Source organism: Pantherophis guttatus, chromosome 8, assembly GCF_059756535.1.
Source record: "Pantherophis guttatus breed Tessera chromosome 8, ASM5975653v1, whole genome shotgun sequence".
In the NCBI taxonomy this organism is placed as follows: domain Eukaryota; kingdom Metazoa; phylum Chordata; class Lepidosauria; order Squamata; family Colubridae; genus Pantherophis; species Pantherophis guttatus.
The window spans coordinates 32,088,464-32,111,577 of NC_142070.1; the positions used below are offsets into that span (position 1 = coordinate 32,088,464).

Consider the following 23,114-nt stretch of genomic DNA (forward strand, 5'->3'; position numbering starts at 1 on the left):
CTGAAAAAAGTGACTACCATTTTTCAGTTACAATCTTTGCAGCATCCCCATGATCATGTGATCACCTTTTGCAACCTTTTGACAAGCAAAGTCAATGGGGAAGCCAGATTCACTTAACAACCGAGTTATTAAGTTAATAACTGCCAGGGATTTATTTAACAATCGTGACTATAAAGGTTGGGAAATAGGGGCAAAACTCAACAATGTTGGGCTAAATTGTGGTCGTAAGCCAAGGACTATTCAAATACTTCACTGAAATGTGAGAATACAGTACATGAAAGATGAATTTAGGCACATCTCTAGGTTGCTAAAATCCCGATGAACACTAAATGCAGCAAAGATGCAGGGGGAAAAAATCCTCTGGAGCCCTCCAGTGGTCGTCCATTTTTTTGCACAACCTTAGAGAAAGCGAGCATAGAAATATAAGAAAAGCCTTGCCAAAAGAAACCGAAAAAGAAAAGTATCGATTCTCTACCATTACTAAACTGAACCGACCACCACCTCCTCCTCCTCCTCCTCCTTCCCCTCCTCTATAGCACCCGGCGAAGAGAAATTGACGGCCCTTTCACGTTCAATTCCTCAACCCATAGCACAATAATATTAATATTAGCTGCCCTCCTCCGGCAGCGGCGGCGGCGGCGCTTCTTTATGCAACGGAGAGCGCCAGTGCCCGCTTCAGCGAAAGCGCTTCAGGTGCGTGAGCATGTGCAGAAACGGGGACCGAGGCCCGGAGTCGCGTAATTCTCTCGGCAGCGCGGCGGGTGAATGAGGCAAGCAAAAAGGCCAGCCCGCCCGCCTGCTGTGTCGCACGGGCCCAGCTCCCTCCCCAGTGTCTCCTCCCCCGCGTTGGGCGGCTGCTACTCTCGCCGCTGCTGTTCGCGAGGAGCCCTCCCTCGTCTTTCTCATCCCCGCCCGGAGCTGCTTCACTCCCGGCGGTCGCTACCGGCTGTTTGCCTCCCGCCGCCTCTCGGCCTGCTGCGAGAGGGCGACGCTTCCCTTTGACACATAAACAAGGTAAGGGGAGGGCAGGCGGAGCAGGGGAGGGGCTCCCTCGCGGCGCCCCGGTCCGCGCCGTCGGAGGCGACACTCGAAGCCTTTCGGCCCAGAGAGAAATGGCAGCGGCTCTCGGGGGCTGAAGCCGGCCTTGGCAGCAGCGGCAGAGAAAGGCGAGTCCCCCCCCCCTCCCACGGCCTCTCGCTTAGTTTGGTTCCCCTTTCCGCCGGCCCGTGAATGAGAATCGGGGGGAAGATTCCGTTAACAGGAATCGCCGCGGGGAAGAAGAGCCGATCTCCGTCTGAACCCCCGCCCCGGTTCCCTCTCCGTCCGTTGGCGAGCGTGTGATCTGGGCGGCCGGGAGAGGTTGGTCTCAGCTAGGCGGTCCCACGGGGCTTGTGTGTTAATCTCAGATAGGGAGGTGTGTGTGTGTGTGTGTGTGGGGGGGAAATCCAGCTTTCCTTGTATTAATCGGTTTACACGAGTGCTGGTGTGTATGTTCGTTACGGGAGCGATTAAGGGAGAGTGACATCAACTGCCTCTGGAAAAAGTGCCCCCCCCAACTCACCCTCACCCCCCCCCCCGGCCCGGTCCGCTGAACTGTAATTTTCCTTCTCAGTGAAACGATTGTGCAACTTGTACACAAGAATGTGGTGTGTGTGTGTGTAGTGAAGGAAAGACGGGGACGGGCAGGAAAATCTGATTGAGCTGCTCTGACTGTGGGTTTCACCCAGCGAAGCTTTTGCCTGTCAGGTTTTTTTTTTTTGTTTGGGGTGGAAGGGAAGCGGGGTCTCTGCGCTCACCGGCCCTTCGCCGCTTAATCGGAATATTTACACAAATTTTGCAAAGAATGAAGGAGGAACAGAAGAGCTGGGAGGAATTGTCCTCCAGCCGCAAAGGGGAATTTTTGAAAAATATCTTCGGTTCCCCTCCCCCCCCCCGGTGCAGGCTCGGCTTTGTTGATCATCTTGGAAGGGGAAGTGCAAGTGGGTAAGCGAGGCCCTCGTTGCCGGGAAATGAAGCCGCTTCGGCCGGTCTCCTTGTCAATTGGGATGACATTACTTGCCTCCTAGCTCTCCCTCCACCCCCACCCTCCTCCTCCTCCAAACCTTTACTTTCGGTTTCTCGTATTATTTCCCGGATGAGCATTGCATACGCACGTACTCGGGAAAGCCTTGCTTAGGACCGTCTTGGTGGTTGTGACAGGGCTCCCCCCCCCTTCCACCCGCCCGTTAAATTGCGAAACAACAACATCGGAACCATGGAATATGCCTGGCCTAGTAATATTTGCGACATCTTACAAGACAGGTTATACACTACAGGAAAGTTGTAACTGCCTCCCGACCAATTTCTCTTTACTGCTGGCTCCGTATTACTGTGTTGTTTTTTTAAGATATGTTGCAGATTGTTTGGAATATGAGAAAACTGAATGGAATGATGACCCTTCTAACAGCACTGGTAAAAAAAAAAAATAATGAAAAAAAATGACTCAGTGGCTGATTTTTTTCTGAAAAGGGGGTTTGCCTTTTACATTTATTTTTGCATTGTTAGGTCTTCTTTATAGAAGCTCAAGTCACTTGCATGAAAATCTTCCTTCATCTTACTTCAACAACAACCTTGTGAGGTGGTTTGGGCTGAGAGAGGAGGAAGTCAGGCTGGAAGTTTCCATATCTTAGGCTACGCTGGATTTGAACCAGGGTCTCTCCAGTTCTAGTTGAAAATATAAAACGTTTGACTATACTGGCCATTCTTTTGTTTGCATAATCTGTGCATTTGAAATATATTGTACCATTGTACCAAATATATTGAAGCCAATTGTGACCGAACAGGTATATAAGAAAAAATCATATATGCTTTGTTCTCAAAATATTATCTATGAAGTGTAATATAAAGGTTACTTATTTGTATATATTCATTTATATTTGAATGTATATTTTGAGATAAAGTAGACTTAAGATAGCTACAAAATCAGTAAATTATAATGATTAAAATAATAGACTATGATGAGGGAAACTCTCAAGAAGTATAGAAACGTTCTGGGGTTTTAAGGTTAATTTTTATCTCTCTACTCAACCTACTTGACGGAGTTATTCTCATGGGAAAACATTTGAAAAGTGAGTGTCATGTTCCAAGTAAAACTGCCTTCTGCAGTTGGCTGATGGTGATTTTGTCAGTGCCGATGGTGTTCAAATGGGGCTCCATATGTTTTGGGATTGTATCTAAGGCACCTATTAGTATTTGGTACCATCTCTGCTTTATTTTGCCCCAGTGATTCTACTTCTTTTTGCAGGTCTTTGTATTTTGTTATCTTCTCCAGTTTTCTCTTTTCTATTCTGCTGTCTCTGGATACTACTTTGTCCACTTTCCAGACTTTTCTTTCTTTCAGAATATTGACAGTTGTTAAATCTGGGGTGTTATGCAGCAGGTGCTTGTCTGTTTGAATTATAAAGTTCCAGAGCACTTTAGCTTCTTCATTGTCTATTATTATAGACAATGTCCAATAGTCATCAGTTTTTAAACTGGATTTGGCATTTTTATCCATCTATCAAATTTTTCCCAAAGACCTGGGATAGGCAAATGTTGTTTGATGGTATTAAAGTTATCGTCACAAGATAAAATGCATTTGATTGATGCTCCACATGTTTGGGGATTACAACCAAGGTACCTATTATTTGCATTATCTTACCTTTCTTTTGCCAAAGTACTTCCACTTCTGTTTGCACCTTTGCATTTTGTAATATCTCTGGTTCTTTCTCTTCTGCTGTCTCCTGGTTCTACCATGTTTATCCAGTTTTCCATATGCAGGCCATATTTTCCTTTCTTCTCATTTTTAGTGTCAGTGTCTCAGTTTTTTAATATTATATCATTAACTTGTGTATAAACTAAGAGGAGTCAGTATAATTTCATATTGAACCATCCTGTCACTTCTCTTGCTCATCTCATATAACTTTTCCTGTATGTGCAGGATAGCTATTTTTAGGGAGGGATTTCTTTTTATCTAGCTCATAAGTATAGCTTTATTTTGTTTAGTAACCTAGTATATGGCATCCGATTTATTGGCAATGACTTATTCGGGAATTTTGAATCAGGGAAGAACCCGATTCTTATGAGAAGTCATAAGTAACACTAAATTCGCTCGCAATCTAAGGACATGACATTCAACATAGTTTAATAGTTTTCACATTAAAAATACTGTAATATGTCTTGCTTGATATATAAATCAAGCAAAGCATAAATTTGAAAGGGATAAAGGTTTAATCTTTTTGGTTTAATTAATATGAGTGAGTTCTGAATGTTCTTTAACTTTGGATTGTACTTTAGCTTTTATTTAGTTCACATTTGTAGCAAACTACACATTTAGTGAGATGTAATCTATGTATCGTTTGGTTAGTATAGGTAGTCCTCGACTTACCACAGTTCACTTAGTGACCATTTGAAGTTACAATGGCAATAAAAAAAGTTACTTATGGCCATTTTTCACACTTATGATGACTGTTGCAATATCCCCATGATTGCATGATTTACATTTCAATGCTTGACAACTGATTCACATTTATGACTGTTGCAGTATCCTGTGATCATGTGATCACCTTTGCAACCTTCTGACAAGCAAAGTCAATGGGGAAACAAGATTCACTTAACATCTGTGTTACTAATTTAACAGTGATTGACTTAATAAATGTGACAAGAAAAGTTGTAAAATGGGACAAGACTCATTAAGAAATTTCTCACTTAATAACATAGATTTTTGGCTCAATTGTCGTAAGTTGAGGACTATCTGTTATACTTGTTATTAGACACAAAAGAGAGTTGCTTTTATATAAATGTCCATGTAAGGTGTCTAATCTGATTTGTCATCAGATGAAACCTGATGACAAATGGGGCCAAATTGAAATTGAAAATGGGCATACTAATATTTATGGTAAATAAATAAAAAAGGTTATATTTTACTTTGGCCATAGCGTAGACCTTAACAGTGTTTTGTAGAAATAGAAGAAAAAGCTTTAAAAACAGAACATGCAACTAAAATATTTCCAAAATGTAATTACTATAATAGTATGGGTTACTCTTCCCACCTTTTCTTCATTCTTTTAGGATAATATTCATTGAATATGATAAAATGAGCTGAAATCCACAATAAGTTATGCCATAATAAAATACAATGTTAATACTAAAAATGCTTCTTCCTGAACTCAAGTGGATCATAGGATAGGCATAGAGGGATTTGTACTGTAAGAGGTCAGAGGACTCCCCCCCCCCCATGATATAGGCTTGCCCTGTGAAAATAATTCATATGATAGTATTCTTTTTCCTCTATTTGCAGGCCATATTTTCCTTTCTTCTCATTTTTAGTGTCAGCTTGCTACTACTAAACAGAAGTTAATTTTGAAAATCCTATGCATATATTTAAGTATCATGTTGTGGTTGGATCATTATTTGATCAGTCTCTCTCTGGGATTGTCACAGTGATAAGGTATCCATTAGAATGGTCTAATTAGTGATAAATTACTTTACTTTTAATTTGGTAAAAACTGTTGAGAAATAATTAGACTATTGATCTCCAGCAACTCCAACTAAATCTGAGTGAATTTAGATTCCATTTGCAGACCTATGAGATAACCATAATGGTAGAAATCAAATCCTCTTTTTTACCTTGACTGCATTAATTGAATTACATCCTATTTTACTATCCTGCATGGTAAAGGGTGTTTCAGCAATTAAATAATCTCTGTTGGAGGATGATCCATGAGTTAACCCTGCTGTTCTGTTCTTTGTCGATCTATCCACATTACCAACTGTTTCAATTAAATTCAACATACCTCCTGTTTTGGAGGGGAGGGAGATTTTAAGCAAAGATAAAATAGGATAAATATTTAATGTCATTGCAATTCTGTCTGGAAGAAAGCTTCATCTGTTGAATGTATTTTTTGTTTTAAAGACATAGAAGTCCTGACATAGAAAAAGTGATTACTGAATGTTTCCTTTTGCTGGCTATCTTCTTACCAGGGTATTGTGATTGTTGTGGGCTGCTTTGAGGTAGCTACTAATTGGGTACTGGCCACTAGTAATTGCTTGGCTCAATTCATCCTCAAAAATACTTAAAAACCACTTGAGTCTGTGAATGATGCAAGATGGACTTCCTCATTTTTCCATGGAGTGATAATATTAATCTGATTTGAAGGCAATTATAGTTGCTCTTTATCTCTATATAGACATAATATATTTACTATGCTTAACCTAGACATATGACTTGATCACAGAATTGAAAGTAACATACAGATTGAGTGCAACATTTTTTGCAGTTCATAATGGAGGAATGGATTTTAATTTCTGATAATTTGTATTTTTCCTGATGGATCACTACAGATGCTGAATCATGTTTTGTATCTTTTGTAACCATAAAACTAAGTTATCATTACAGTAATATATTGACAGCTCTGCATTTCTGTGGTTGATTTAGAACAGCGCCCAGATTTTAATTATTGGATGGTTGGGTGAATGAGATGGTATTCAATTAGAGATAAATTGAAGACAGATATGAAACTAGTACTTTCTAGGAGTCTTTCCCTCTTTCTACTTTTCTCAACCTTCAAGTATTTGTTTTTCTGCTCTATCAACTGCCTAAAGTATGTGACTTTCTGCTTATTGTTCACTGCCTTAAGAAAGCAATTACTCTTTATTTGGTCTGGGATTAAATGGTTCTTTTTGTAGTCTGTAGCACCGACAGCAATCAAACTGCACACACCCATAGTTTGAAGGCATGTATCTTTTTCAGTGTTCAGTTTTCACAGGCATATATTATTAATGGAAGCGCTATTACTTTTACCATTCTCATCTTTGTTGTCCTTGAATTCTCTCTATAATTTTGTATAAACTTGTACTGCTTTCTTCTGTAGAGTTATCTATCATCTTCACTTTTTGGCTGTTGACTTTTAAATTCATTAAGTGTGCAGGTCAGTTGATCATTCATTACTTTTTTCTTTTTAACATTATTTCAGATTTTTCACATCTAATTTTACTTGTGTAATGCGTTTTGATAAATCTTTACTTGCAGCTAACCAAATATGTCTATCTCAGTTTTACTGTTTCTGTTTCTTATTTTGATTTCAGCTGTCATATCTTTTCCTGTCTGGCTGTTCTTATAATGCATTTGTAGTGGAAGTTAAATATATATGAGAAGATATATATCTTATTTTACTTGCTTCACTATTCTAAAACATTCTATTTCTCCATTTTTCTGTAGTTTGTTTATAATATAGCTTCCTCAAGAATAATCAGGCATTATGGCATATTCATTACTATTAACACTATATGTTCTACATTCTGTTATAATCTATACAAAGACCATATTATAGTCAATGAAGCAAAGGTGAAGCTGCTTCTTATATTTTCTTGCTTTTTATTATCTATCTTATGATAGCCATCTGATCTTATGTCCCTCTGTTTTTTTATAAAACCTATTTCTTTAGTTGACATTTTTTCATGTACGGTTGTGTTAATCTTTGCAAAACCTTGAGCAAACCCTCGCTCGTGTGAGAATTAGTACAATGGTTCGATAAGTTCTACTTTGTCTTATATATCTTTTCTTCAGTGTAGGTATATTCACTTATCTTATTTCTAGGTTCGTATTAGCTAATATACAGCAGTCATCTCTCCTGCAGTTTTGTAACAATTCAATAGCTGGCATTTCATCTGCTCTAAATGAAAGCTGATCTATTGTCTGTCACATCTCTGTGATTGATTGCTGAGTATATTCTCTCTATTAAAGTTTCTATAATTATGCAGAATACTATTTCATTCTTATTGAATTTCCTTTTTCTCCAATTTATTTTCTCCAATTTATTATTTCTTGCTTGACCTTGGAAATTTTATTCATTCATTTATTCATTCATTGTACTGTACAACCTCTTTGTTCCTAGGGGGTTTCCTCCTTTGACTTCCTGGGAAATCTAGGGATTTCACATCTCTACCAGAATGAGTCCTAGTTGACTATATTTGACAATTCTGTCATTTTATTTTCTATAGATGTTTTCACTTTTATTCTGAAATTATCCATCTGGTAACGTCCAGATGCCTTTTTTGAGGGTGAGGGTGACACTGCCTGCCTTGAAGGAGGTGATGGTAAGCCCCCTTTTATAGAGGCTATCCTTCGACCCCACAATTTTAGACATTTTTTTTCCAAAATCCAGCCTTTCCCTTTGCAGTCTGGGTTCAGACTGGGGTAGAGTAGCACAATTACATTGGTTATGCTTATAGATAACTTCTGGAGGGCTTGGGATGCGGGTGCTGCAGCAGTCCTGGCCGCCTTGGATGTCTCAGTGGTTTTGATACATTTGCTATGGCATCCTTTTGAGACAGCTTTGGGGGTTGAACATGTTTTGTGTTGTTCTCCTTTCTCTTTTGCTGGTTTCAGTCAGAGCTGGGGGAGGGGAAGAGATTGGCCCTAGGTTCCCTCAGGGATTGGGTTGCTTTCCTTTCTAAGGTAAAGATAAAGGAGTCCTCTGTTAGTCGTAGCTGATTTTAGAGGATGATACTCATCTCCATTTCTAGGCTGTTGGGCCAACATATATCCGCAGTCATGTGGCTAACATGACATCACGCTGCAGTGCAGAGCATGGGGCAAATGGAGTGCTGTTACCTTCCCATCAAAGTGGTACCTATTTATCTACTCATATCTGCATGCTTTTGACATGCTACCGGTAGGTTAGTAGTTAAAAATCCATTTTAAGTGTTACATAAGAATGCTGGGCAAGATCATTTGCCAGTATTCTGATGTTACTGTTACACATCTTCATCTTTGGTGGAATGGGATGTGTCACAGTGTTGACTGAGTGCTAAGAGGCTGTGAAGGTCTGGATAGAGAGGAACCAACTTTGATTCAACCCTAGTGAGATAGATTGGCTTTAGGTTTTTGGTCTCCCAGGGTCAGGTGATGGGCCATCTTTAACTCTGCATGGGGTGGATCTTGTTTTTACAGGTGGTGGTGAGTTCTTTAGTCCTTTATTATGGTCATATCATTTCCAGATCATCTTGTGCTGCTGATTTCTCTCTGTAAGTAGTTCTGGAGTACTCTTTGGATCATTGAGGAGTTCTGAGAAATGACATCGAGATGCCCGGAGTGACACTGGTGTAAGATAAAAAGTGAATATGATTGAGCACAAATTCAGCCCTACATCATTTTTATGGAGTAACATATGTTGTCCTTGTTTCTTCCCACTGGCTTCTATAACTTTTTTACTAAGAATTTTGCAGACAAAATCCTATATGCTTGGAATTAGATGCTGGTAGGGTGGATAAAAATCAATGTTTTTTTAAAAAAAAAATCAAAAAAATCAGATTTTTTTGATTTAAATCAGATTTTTTTTATTTTTATCGAATTTATTTTAATAAGAAACTTTTGGGGTAAAAATCTATCGTAAGATAGTTTTCTATTTAAGATAGATAAATAATTTAGTTTATTCAGCATGAAATGGAGCTTAGTTATGTAGCATGAGGCTGTATATTCTGCAACACTGGGACTATCGGTGAGTCAACAGTGGGTCAAAGGAGTAGCAGAGATGACAGTTGCTCTTTAAAAATTATGATTTAAATCGAGTTGATTTAAATCAAGCCTTTTTACTAGTGATTTAAATCATGATTTAAATTGTGATTTAAATCAACTCGATTTAAATCAAATCCACCCTGGATGCTGGCTGTGCAGAATTTCAGTAAACTACTAGGGGCTGAACATTTAAACTCTGAGTTTATAGATGGGTTTCTGTCTGAAATTTGTTCTTGTCTGTCAGACTAGATTGAGCTAGTTTGACAAATTACATTAGGGTAGTAGGAAACTTGGAGAGAAGGGTTGATGGTTTTGAAAGAGGAGATGGCATGCTACCTCTTCAAAATACCACCATGGCCAGTCATTATGAACAACTGTTAACCCATCACCAGTCTTCTCTTTTTATGAGGAGAAAGAAATATTTTCTAAATCAGAAGAAATAATAGCTTTTCTTTATTATGTGTCAGTTATACCCTACTTCAAATATTATATTTACTTCTGGGCATTAAAAAGTATTTCATAGACATATGCTGAGAATAATCGGGATTATTCTCCTTTGTCCTACAAGAAGCAATTGAATAATTGGAAATACTGTGGAGAGATATGATAGTACTCTAAAATACCTGAACTGATATCACAGACAAATAAGTCACGAAATGTTTTCGGTTGTTCCAGAGAGCAGAAATTGAAATGGATTGAAGTTGAAGGAAGACAGTATTTTTAAAATATTAACCCCCCAAAATCCTAACATTGTGCAGTTTCATAGTGAAATTGATTGACTTGTCTAGTAGCCAGTTTTCCTGTATCCAGGGTTAGGGTTAGGGTTAAACATCTGAAATTTTGACCTATTAATTACGAGCAGTTTATATGCTACAATTATATGGGTTAGAGTTTTCTGGATATTCTTTATTTTACCAGTGCTAGTTATATAGTGAATTTCCCCCCCCATGTTTGTGGTGTTTAAGAATCTAAATGATGCTTGTTTAAATCATTAAAGCTAAGAACTGTATCAGTTACTGTTAGGCCCATTTTAATAGGTAATATTTTGAGTTCTTCCAGTTAGTCAGTTTAAGTAATCTATTCTTATCTGGTTGTTGATGAGTAACAGCAAGATAGAAAGTTATTTATTTCGCCATCTCTGTTTTGACTATGTGGCACTTCCACAGACTCTCTGAGGAAACAGAGGTAAGCCATCAGGTGTCTTCTGGTGACAGCTACCTAGCTACATCTATGGCAACTGTTCAGTCAGATTCCCTCTTGTACAGAGAAAATGTCTGAAAACCTATTGTTTGTTTTCTGTTGATCCCTGGTAGAAAGGTACAGTGATGATTGCAAGACTATTTTTTTTTGAGTATGTCTAACCTATTTAAAGCTTATTATCTTTCCCTTATCTTTTAGATCAACTTATATACTGTATAGTTGCTAGCCACTAAAGAGGTGTAAAATGTTCTGCGCACAGGTTGTTCCACACACAGAACACTGTTTCAAGTGCATATTCAGATCAAAGTATGTGTTTGGTCCATTCTGAATAGAAGACAGTGGGAAAAAGGCAAGACCATTGGGCATAGCTAAGAGGGAGGAAGAAAGATAGGGAGGAGCAATAAGCAAATGTGTACTAGTCTTTTCCCTGTTTGTCTAAGAGGACAACCAGAAGCACCAAAGGGATCCAGTTTCACTTTGTCCAGATCACAAATGGTCTAGGTAGACTTCCACACCACAGTATACTTATTATTTGGATATGTGGCTATTTGTCCATATTTCTGTAATTGAATTAAACACAAGAAGGAATAGTAGAAATCCCTATTTAGATCTTCTTCAAATAAGAAAATCTGAAGAATTGTAATTATTAGTTCTGATTTGTTTTTTTATAGTTTTATGTATAAAATATTTTATGAAAATTATTGCCACATGTAGAGACTTTCCCCCCCAGAAATAGTCCCTTCACATGAAAACTTTTGGTATGGGCAGAGAGTTTACAGACAGAAAAACTGAATTAGCCCTTTTCTGATTCTTTTTTTTTTCTGATTATTGAAGCAATTGTTTTATAAAATGTATATCTTGGAATACTTTGATTTTCTGTGTTATGCAGATGATTGGAGTCTGTGGCCAAAATGGTCTCTTCCAGCTCTGTGATTCTACATTGTGATAGTTTTATTGCCTATTATTATTATCATGGTTTGTTGCACAGTCAAACAAATGTTCAGTCTGGATTTGACATTTTTATCTACTATCGAATCCTTCCCAAGTTTATTGTTATCAAAATGATTCTGCTAATATCACTATAGGTTCTTAGTTTTCCCATGATCATCCAGAGACCTCAAAGATAGAAGTATAGTTTTAATACATTATAGGAATTCTTGTGAATGGTTGTAGCATTCTGTCAGAATGGCTGCTAACATCCTCAGGATCCTGTTGACCAATAGCATTTTACCAGTCACGGACATGGCAAAAGGAAGACAGGAAAGCTGTTTTTACTGACATTAACAACTGGAAACAACCATCCTTTTTTTTTTTTTTTTAAATTTGATTTATATGCCGCCCTTCTCCGGAGACTCAGGGCGGCTTACAATGCGTTAAGTAATAACCTTCATACTTTTGTTTATTTATACAAAGTCAGCTTATTGCCCCCACAAACTGGGTCCTCAATTTACCTACCTTAGAAAGGATGGAAGGCTGAGTCAACCTTGAGCCTGGGGAGATTCAAACTTGCAGTAATTGTAGGCAGCTGGATGTTAATAACAGGCTATTAGTCTGCTGTGCCACCAGGCTCTCTTATAACTGTTTGATACTTTTAATATTATTATATATGTGCATGTATATGTTGTCTGTATCTGTGTTTCTCTGTGTGTGCTTTGAAGTCTTGACTGCTCGCGACTGCTTGGGCAAGTCCATTTATTTTCTTGGCAATATTTTCAGAAATAGTTTCCTAAGGCAGAGGGAGTGTAACTGGCCACTGGCTTTGTGATGGATTGAATGAGAATTCACCAATTCTTTGTTTCTACTCTGTTTCCCAGGAGAGATTTAAAACTTTTTTGTTATATGCATATATATGTGTGAATTGTTATGTTCGACCTCCAGAACCCCCAAAATTATAGTTTCTACTGATGCGCTCAGAATATGATGGAGTTAATGACTGAATGCTCTATTATTTCCTTTATTTCTTGTACTTCGTTAATAAAATTAATTATTTAATATTACAGTTGGCATTAGAGAATTATTGTGACAGAAACTATGAATTGAGCTACTTTAGCATTGTATATAAATATATAACTACAGCAAATGCTTGAGTTCATAAGCAATGAATAGTAATATTTTTAAATTTATTTAAATATCTCTAGATTATTTTTTGAATTCATCTTAGTTTATATAATTAATTACTTTTGAATAGTAATATAATTTCTGAAAGTAATATTAAAAAGATTTTAAAGTAGCTGAAAATTTAAATAAGGTACATACACTTGTGGATGATGTGCAAACTTTAACAAACAGATGAGATGGCAAATCAATAATTTTTCACATAAAGATAGTCCTTATGTAGCTATTGCCTCGGTGACTCAGTGGTTAGAATGCAGTATTGCAGGCTAATTCTGCTGTCTGCCAGCAGTTTCATCCTCTCCGGCTCAAGGATGACTCAGTTTTCCATCCTTCCAAGGTTGGTAAAATGATTTTTGGGGGCAATATGCTGATTCTGTAAACCACTTAGAGAGGACTGTAGAGCACTATGAAGCGGTATATAAGTATAAGTGCTATTGCGTTGTTTAGTGACCCTTCACAGAGTGGTGATGAAAATGTAACTTTACGACCAACCCTCACTGGGTTGGTCATTTCCCAGATGTTTAAAGTGAAGGACAGTTGAAGTAAGATTATAAGGACAGTTGTGGCTTCACTTAGTGATCACTTTTCTTAACCAAGTTTCCAGTTTCAGTTGTGGCCACTTAACAAGGACTACTTGCAATGCAAATTATACCATTTAGTATTGCTCAATTTTAATGTAACCTTGTATACCTTTTAGAAGCATTAGCATATAAAACACTGAATAACTAATGCCTTTGTTTTCTCTCAGGATTTCTTATTCCAGTACTGAGAAATTGAATTTTGGAAATATTTCCCCTGGTTTGTGGATTTCTTATACTTCACACTGTCAACATTGCGGTTCTTGAAAACATTGACTTATTTTGCTGTTAGTCTTGCAATACATCCAAGGAATGTACAATGACATCAGCAATAGTTCACAATGGAAGCTCAAGCCTGGAATTTGACAGCAATGGAGTACAGATTCAAGGCAAGGTCAGAAAATAGGAGAAGCTGTATGTTCTTCATGTAAATTCAAAATGTATTTTGGAAAGAAGATAAATCAAATGTATGGATAGTAGTAGTTAAGATATTGGGCTAGAACTGTGGGGCAGTCTACCCTCAGTCATGGGACAATTACTACCGTACCACTTAGTCCAGCTAATCTCACAGGCTTCCTTCTGCAGAGAAAAAAATAGAAGACAGAGCACTTGGTATGTTGCCTTGAATTTCCCAGTGAGAGGTAGGATATAAATCTAAAAATAATTTAATGAAAAACCAAAAATCTTGAATAAATTTAATTATTTCACTGAAATTAAAGAATTCTCTCTTGGCCCAATCCACCTTACAGGGTTGTTGTGGTGAAAACAAGAGACAGGAGTATGTTCACCAACAGGAGTTGAACAAAATGTATTTTAAAATAATAATATAAAAATATTAATAGTATAAATTTGAACCATGCTATTTTTTCTATTCTGATTATTTTTACTAATGTACCTAGTCACTTCCAAGTTATGAAAATAAAATGCTAGTACATTTAAAATTACATGTTTTTCCAAGACTTGGTACACATCTGGTGAGAAGTTAATAATGCTTGCATGTTTTTTACACTGGTGTATTTTCTCAAATTCATACCTTATATCCAGACTGATTTGTAAAATGATATTAAAGACATAGCTTTACAAACAGAAAACGTTGCTTGGATTGAGATGATGATATTATTCACATCTTTCTCACTGTGTTCCATAGGAGAATGAAGCAGTTTCTGAATATCCAGCAGTGATTGTAGAGCCTGTACCATGTGCCAGAGTAGAACAAGGATATGCTGCACAGATTTTTGTTTATGATGATGAAACTTACCTGCTACAAGATGTTGCAGAAGAACAAGAAATCGAGACTGAAACTGTGAAAACAGGTAGACCTTTAAATACTTTGCCAGAAATGACTTATTTGGTCTGTTCAACATTTTAATTACAGATTAAAATTCGCCCTGTTCCATTTAATAGGAGCAGTAAGTAAAAACCAACAAAACCCTATGAAATCTAGAACTTAATAAGTTCACTGTTAACATATGATGCACCACATACCAGCTGAATTATTTCCTGTGTAATTTTTCAGTTTGTATTCCAAAATATAGATAACATCTGAGATACTTGCTGTTTTTGTTTCAGTAATAGCATTTTGCAAAAACTAAATATATAGTCAATCCTAATTTATTTGGATGTAAAATTATTTTGGTATTTTAATATAATGCTAGTTACTTTGTATTCTTAGATCAGTGATGGGTAACCTTTTCCGGACTGAGTGCCCAAAGCATGCGTGCGCGCAATTGCATACACGCCGACCTGAACCCCTAAAATGTGTGTGTGCCCCCCGCACACACACCCGCGCATGCATGCGTAGCCCCCCGCATACAACTTGCCCACCTGCTCATGTGCGGCAGAGACCCGATGACCAGCTGGCCGGTGGGAGTTGCGCGCGCATGTGTGGCAGAGCTGAACTGGGGTAACGGCTCACGTGCCCACAGAGAGGACCTTACGTGCCATCTGTGGCACGCGTGCCATAGGTTCGCCATCACGGTCCTTGGTAGTATGATAGGAAATATGAAATATTACCTTTTTAAAACAATACACGTAGACCTCAACTTACAGCAGTTCATTTAGTGACTCTTCAAAGTTACAGCAGCACTGAAAATAGTGATTTATGACCATTTTTCACACTTATGACCATTACAGCATTCCAATGGTCACATGATTTACATTCAGATGCTTGGCAACTGACTCATATTTATGATGATTGCAATGTTCAGGAGTCATTTTGAGACCTTCTGACAAGCAACATCAATGGAGAAGCCAGATTTATTTAACATTGTACTAATTTAACAACTGCAGTGATTCATTTAACAAATGTGGCAAGAAAAATTGTAAAATAGGAGAAATTCACAAAGCACATTTTTCACTTAACATAAATTTTGGGCTCAATTGTGATTGTAAGTTGACCACATTTGGGGCCAGAATTTTTATTGTTTAGCAAGGTGACTGTAAAGTGAGTCACACCCAGTTTCGCAAACTTTTTTGCCACTGCAGTTGTTAACTGAATTAAGTGGTTGTTAAGCAAATCCAGATTCCACATTGACTTTGCTTGTCAAAAACCAGCTGAAAAGGTTGCAGATGGTGATCATACGATCTCAGGGTGCTGCAGCCATCATAAATGTATGCTGGCTACTGAAATTTTGACTGGGTTAGGGTTAGGGTTAGGGTCATAAGACTCGGGATGCTGTGACCAGTCATAAGTCACTTTTTTCAGTGCTGTTGTAACTTTGAAAGGTTGCTTAACAAATAGTTCAGGACTATCTGTAACTTGTAGTCTGCATTTTCATAAAGAAAAACTGTAATTTCAAGATTTGTTGTTGTTGTTAGTTGCGAAGTTGTGTCCGACCCATCGTGACCCCATGGACAATGTTCCTTCAGGCCTTCCTGTCCTCTACCATCCCCCGTAGTCCAGTTAAGCTCACACTGACTGCTTCAGTGACTCTATCCAGCCACCTCATTCTCTATCATCCCTTTCTTCTTTTGCCCTCAATTGTTCCCAGCATTAGACTCTTCTCCAGTGAGTCCTCCCTTCTCATTAGTTGGCCAAAGAATTTGAGTTTCATCTTCAGGATCTGGCCTTCTAAAGAGCAGTCAGGCTTGATCTCCTCTAGAACTGACCAGTTTGATCGCCTTGCAGTCTAAGGGACTTGCAGGAGTCTTCTCCAGCACCATAGTTCAAAGGCCTCAATTCTTTGGTGCTCAGCCTTCCTTATAGCAATAGCACTTAGACTTATATACTGCTTCATTGTGCTTTACAGCCTTCTCTAAGCAGTTTACAGAGTCAGCATATTGCCCCCAACAATCTGGGTCCTCATTTTACCGATCTCGGAAGGATGGAAGGCTGAGTCAATCTAGAGCCTGGTGAGATTTGATCTGCCAAACTGCTGGCAGCTGGTGATCAGCAGTAGTAGTCTGCAGTACTGCACTCTAACCACTGTGCCACCGTGGCTCATGGTCCAACTTTCACAGCCATACATTGCAACTGGGAAAACCATAGCCTTGACTATATGCACTTTTGTTGGCAGAGTGATGTGTCCGCTTTTTAGTATGCTGTATAGATTTGCCATAGCTTTCCTCCCCAGGAGCAAGCATCTTTTAATTTCTTGGCTGTAGTCCCCATCTGTGGTGACCTTGGAGCCCAGGAAAATAAAATCTGTCACTACTTCCATTTCTTCCCATCTATTTGCCAGGAATTGAGACGGCCGGATGCCATGATCTTAGTTTTCTTAATGTTGAGTTTCAAGCCAACTTTTGAACTCTCTTTCACCCGCATCAAGAGGCTCTTTAGTTGCTCTTCATTTCCTGCCATTAGAGTGGTATCATCTGCATATCTGAGGTTGTTGATATTTTTCCAGACAATCTTAATTCCAACTTTTGATTCATCTAGCCCCGCCTTTCTCATGATGTGCTCTGCATATAAGTTAAATAGACAGGGCAACAGTATACAGCCTTGCCAAACTCCTTTCCCAATTTTGAACCAATCAGTGATTCCGTGTCCAGTTCTCAGTGTTGCTTCTTGACCTACATATGCTGTAGGTTTCTCAAACGACAAATAAAATGGTCTGGTACTTCCATCTCTTTGCCATAATTTGTTGTGATCCACACAATCAAAAGCTTTAAATAGTCAATGAAGCAGAAGTAGATGTTTTTCTGAAATTCCCTAGCTTACTCCATGATCCAGCGTATGTTGGCAATTTGATCTCTAGTTCCTCTGCCTCTTCGAAATCCTGCCTGTATTTCTGGTAGTTCTCGGTACACATACTGCTGGAGCCTAGCTTGTAGGATTTTGAGCATAACTTAGCTAGCATGTGAAATGAGTACAATGGTCCGGTAGTTTGAACATTCTTTGGCATTGCCCTTCTTTGGAATTGTAATGTAAACTGACCTTTTTCCAATCCAGTGGCCACTGTTGAGTTTTCCAAATTTGCTGGCAAATTGAGTGTAGCACTTTTACTGCATCGTCTTTCAAGATTTTGAATAGCTCAGCTGGAATACTGTTACTTCTACTAGCTTTGTTGTTGCTCAGACTTCTTAAGGCCCATTTGACTTCACATTCCAGGATGTCTGGCTCGAGGTCAGTGACCACCCCATCGTGGTTATCAGGGATGTTAAGCTCATTCTTGTATAGTTCTTCTGTGTAATTTTGCCATCACTTCTTAATCTCTTCTGCCTCTGTTAGGTCCCTGCCATTTTTATCCTTTATCATGCTCATCTTTGCATAAAATGTTCCCTTCATATTGCCAATTTTCTTGAAGAGATCTCTGGTCCTTCCTATTCTATTGTTTTCTTCTATTTTGTTGCACTGTTCATTTAAGAAGGCATTCTTATCTCTTCTAGCTATTCTCTGGAATTCTTCATTCAATTGGGTGTATCTTTCTCTTTCTCCCTTGCCTTTCACTCCCTTTCTTTCCTCAGCTATTTGCAAAGCTTCCTCAGACAGCCATTTTGCTTTCTTGCATTTCTTTTTCTTTGGGATGGTTTTAGTTGCTACCTCCTGTACAATGTTGCGAACTTCCGTCCATAGTTCTTCAGGCACTCTGTCTATCAGATCTAATTCCTTAAATCTATTTGTCACCTCTACTGTATATTCATCAGGAATATGATTTAATTCATACCTGAGTGGCCTAGTGCTTTTCCCTACTTTCTCCAATTTAAGCCTAAATTTTGCAACGAGAAGCTCGTGCTCTGAGCCACAGTCAGCTCCTGGTCTTGTTTTTACTGACTGTATAGAGCTTCTCCATCTTTGGCTGGAGAGCACATAGTCAGTCTGATTTCTGTGTTGACCATCTGGTGATGTCCATGTGTAGAGTCATCTCTTGGGTTGTTGGAAAAGAGTGTTTATTATGACCATTGTAGTCTCTTGACAAAATTCTACCAGCCTGTGCGCTGCTTCATTTTGTACTCCAAGGCCAAACTTGCCTGTCATTCCGGTTATCTTTTCGCTTCCTACTTTAGCATTCCAATCCCCCATGATGATAAGGACATAATGTTTTGGTGTTAATTCTGTAAAGTGGTGTAGGGCTTCATAGAACCGGTCAACTTCATCCTCTTCAGCACCAGTGGTTGGGGCATAGACATGGACTACTGAATGGTTTGCCATTCGAACTGAGATCATTCTGTCATTTTGGGGATTGTATCCCAGTACCGCTTTTGTTACTCTTTTATTGACTTTGAAGGCTATTCCATTTCTTCTGAGGGATTCTTGCTCGCAGTAGTATACTTGATGGTCATCTGAAATTCCTGTCCATTTTAGTTTGCTGATTCCTAAGATGTCAATGTTCAGTCTTGTCATCTAGTTTGACCACGTCCAGCTTACCTTGATTCATGGATCTTACATTCCAGGTTCCTATGGAGTATAGATCTTTACAGCATCGGACTTTCCTTTCACCACCAGATACATCCACAGCTGAGCGTCCTTTCGGCTTTGGCCCAGTCGCTTCATTCTTTCTGGCGCTACTGGTACTAGCCTTCCCCAGTAGCATATTGGACACCTTCCGACCTGAAGGGCTTATCTTCCAGCATCATATCTTTTTGCCTTTTGGTACTGTCCATGGGGTTTTCATGGCAAAGATACTGGAGTGGGTTGCCATTTCCTTCTCCAGTAGATCACGTTTTGTCAGAGCTCTCTGCTATGACCTGTCCGTCTTGGGTGGCCCTGCACAACATAGCTCATAGCTTCATTGAGCTACACAAGTCCCTTCACTACAACAAGGCAGTGATCCATGAAGGGGTAAGATTTGTTAGACCCCTTTATTTAGTTTTTGCTCTGTGTAAGCAAACCTTAAAGGAAGGTGTTAGTCAATTAATGTATTGACTAATTACTACTTATGGTTCGAACAAGTTATGATTAACTGAGGGTACATCTTGCAGGAAGTAATACATTATAGTTTATAGATGAATAGTAACTAGATTCATATTGCACACTGAATTGTACAATACATTACAGTACTCAAAATCAATGATAGATGACAATAAAACCTCAATTTAACATGGCAGAAGGTATTCTTTATATCTGAAAAGATGTCAATTTACATCATTTACACAATTATATCACTGGCATATCTGACAACCATTTATAATCCTGATAATAATGGAGAAACCCTCAATTTAATGGACACTAGTCTTGTAAATGGAGAAGTCTGAACAAAAAAGTTTCCCTTTGCTGAGGTCCATTAAACTGAGATCTAATAAATTGAGGCTTTACAGTACACTCACTGATATGTGTGCATGCATCTGTGAATTTGTTAACTTTAGCAGGAATAGCTGATGAGAGCTCAAAACAAACCATTAAATGAACTGTGTTAAATAAACATTAAATATACTGTACAGGTAGTCCTTGACTTACGGCCACAATTGAGCCAAAAATTTCTGTTGTTAAGTGAAACATTTATTGAGTTTTGCCTCATTTTATGACCTTTCTTGCCACAGTTGTTAAGTGAATCACTGCAGTTGTTAAATTAGTAATCCAGTTGTTAAGTGAATCTGGCTTCCCCATTGACTTTGCTTGTCAGAAGGTCACAAAAGGTGTTCACATGACCTTGGGACACAGCAATGGTCATAAATACAAACCAGTTGCCAAGCGTCTGAATTTTGAACACATGATCCTAGGGATGCTACAAAGTTTGTAATTTTGAAAAACAGTCATAAGTCACATTTTTCAGTGCCATTGTAACTTTGAATGGTCGCTAAACAAACTGTTGTAAATTAAGGATTACTGTATAATTTAACAAAATAATGTCAGGTTTTATTGCAAACATTGCAATTATTTTACATTAGTTAGAATTTCAGAGGTCTTCAAACTTGGCAGCTTTAAGACTTGTGGACTTCAACTCCCAGAATTCTCCAGCTAGCTCTGCTGGCTGGAGAATTCTGGGAGTTGAAGTCCACAAGTCTTAAAGCTGCCAAGTTTGAGGACCTCTGAGTTAGATCAATTTTGTAGCTATGCAAATGTCCTAAGCTGATATAAAAAACATAAATTCAGATTTAACAGATGTTTAGATTTACAGTATAGGTAGTCCTTCACTTACGATCACAATTGAGCCCCAAATTTCCATTGCTAAGCAAAACAGTTATGTGAGTTTTGCTCCATTTTATGCCCTTATTGCTAGAGTTATTAAGTGAATCACTGCAGTTGTTAAGTTACTAGCATGATTGTTAAATGAATCTGGCTTCTCCATTGACTTTGCTTATCAGGAGATCGCAAAAGGTGATCACATGATCCTGGGTTATTGCAATTGCATCATAAATACATGCCAGTTGCCAAGCATCTGAATTTTGATCACATGATCATGGGGATGCTGCAATGGTTAAGTGTGAAAAAGTGTCATAAGTCACTTTTTTTTAGTGCAATTGTAACTTCGAGCAGTAAAGAAATGGTAACTACCTGTAAATAACCCCCCCCATGGCATGTTAAATTGAGGCTGTACTGAATTTTATACAGAAGAAAGTTATAATGCAATTTATGGAAATTTATTTTTTGTGATTTATAAGATATATAAAGAGTTTTATAGGAAGTTTGTCTGGCTTGTAAAGTAAATATTGTGATTTAATATGGTGAGATTATATATGGACATTCATGGGATTTGAATCTGTGCTAATGCAATATATATTTTAAAAAGCTTCCTTTAAGGCCTGGCAATTAGGAACAGACTATTTCAATTTAGTGGGTAATATACAAAATTCTTTGTGAAAGATCAAACAAGTTCAATAGTATATTTATATTCCAAAAGTGTACTTCTGCTATTTTAAGGAGACCCGTAATTATGTAATTAAGCTTAAAGTTCACAAAAAGCTTGGATTTTAAGATACTGTGGTAAAATAAGTGATGGCTCAGCAATTAAAGACGCTGACTTTGTTAACTGGAAAACTGAGAGCCCAGGTTTGAGACCCAAGCACTGCTTGATGGGGTGAACTTCCATTACATGTCCCAGCTCTTGCTCACCTAGCAGTTCAAAAGTATACTAATGCAAGTAGATAAATAGGTACCAGTTTGGTGTGAAGGTAACAAGTCTGTGCGCCTCGTTGTATACAGTGGTGGGATTCAACTGGTGTAACAACCGGTTCACTGAGCGCGCGTGGTGCATTTGAAAACAGTTCCAAAACTTACCTTCTACTGCAGCCCCGGGTGAGTAAAACAGCTGAGGCATGGCAATCCGCTCTGTCATGCCTATCAGCTGGGCTTCAAACAAAGGAAATATAGGTCAGTATAGCGCAGGGGTGGGTGGGCCCACCTGATTGTCGGAGCGAACCGGTTCGCTCTCAGCTGATCATCAGAGCTACCGGTTTGCCCAAACCAGTCTGAATAGGCTGAATCTCACCCCTGGTTGTATAGGCAGGCTGGCCACATGACTATAGACGCGTCTTCAGATAATGCCGCTCCCTTGGTTAAGAAATGGAGATGAGCACTGCCCCTAGAGTCAATCATGACTGGACAGAGGAAACCTTTAACTTTAAAAAAATTTCCTTAGTGTAAGATTTTGTATGAGTAATCTGATAAATTAAAATATTCAAAATATCTTTGAGGCTTCTCAAATATCACTGCTCTGTGTCACATTGCAAACTGCTTAGGAAATACAGTAATCAGTATTTATATACAAAAATTACTTGAAGAGAAGTACCAACAATCCTATGGGACATGAACAGATGAGGGTAGTGATGCTGGGCAGTTGGCCTATATATTATTAAATTTTTTAAAAAAGCTATTTATCTGACTAAATCTCTGATCTACATCCATGTAAATTTAGTGTTGGGGTAATTATGGAAGTTTTTTTTTTTCGAAAATAGGCTTTGAAAAAAAAAAGACTTGTATGAAACTGAAGTTTAGTTAACTGTAGTTTAATGTCATGAGTTATGGGTAGTACTCATTTAGCAACACATTTGGGACTGGCAACTTAGTTTCTAGATGATGTAATCATTAAGTGGAAAATCATGTGACCACAACTGTGCTTATGATTTTACTTCAACTTTCCTTTCCCTCCACTCCTCTGGCCTTTGGAATACTCAACCGAGCACTGGGATAATTAACAAGAAGGGAATTAATGTTTGTATTTACATTCATTGCAGAGGAAGGGATTACAAGAGTAAGCAGGCTCAGAAAGAATTCTCCCAGCCACAAGCTATTTAGGAGGCAAACAAAAGCAGAAAGTGTGAAAGTGATTAAAGTCTTGTCAGTTATAGGAAGCAGTTATCAGCCATCT

At 38.4% G+C, this 23,114-nt stretch overlaps 1 protein-coding gene across 9 annotated transcripts in view; it reads left to right on the plus strand.

Annotated features, from left to right (window-relative positions):
- Positions 1-532: 532 nt before the first annotated feature.
- The window catches only part of ELF2 (E74 like ETS transcription factor 2), a 51,886-nt gene continuing 29,304 nt past the window's right edge, over positions 533-23,114 (plus strand). Inside the window, exons 1-3 of one of the 9 annotated variants that reach the window (XM_034401290.3) lie at positions 533-1,014; positions 13,599-13,822; positions 14,576-14,741. In XM_034401290.3, the coding sequence (XP_034257181.1) occupies positions 13,748-13,822; positions 14,576-14,741 (241 nt within the window). In that variant the 5' untranslated portion in view covers positions 533-1,014; positions 13,599-13,747. Of the gene's footprint in view, positions 1,360-2,230; positions 2,452-13,598; positions 14,070-14,575; positions 14,742-23,114 lie in introns of those variants that run through there. The other 8 variants (XM_034401291.3, XM_087874564.1, XM_087874569.1 and 5 more) reach the window with 8 other exon arrangements.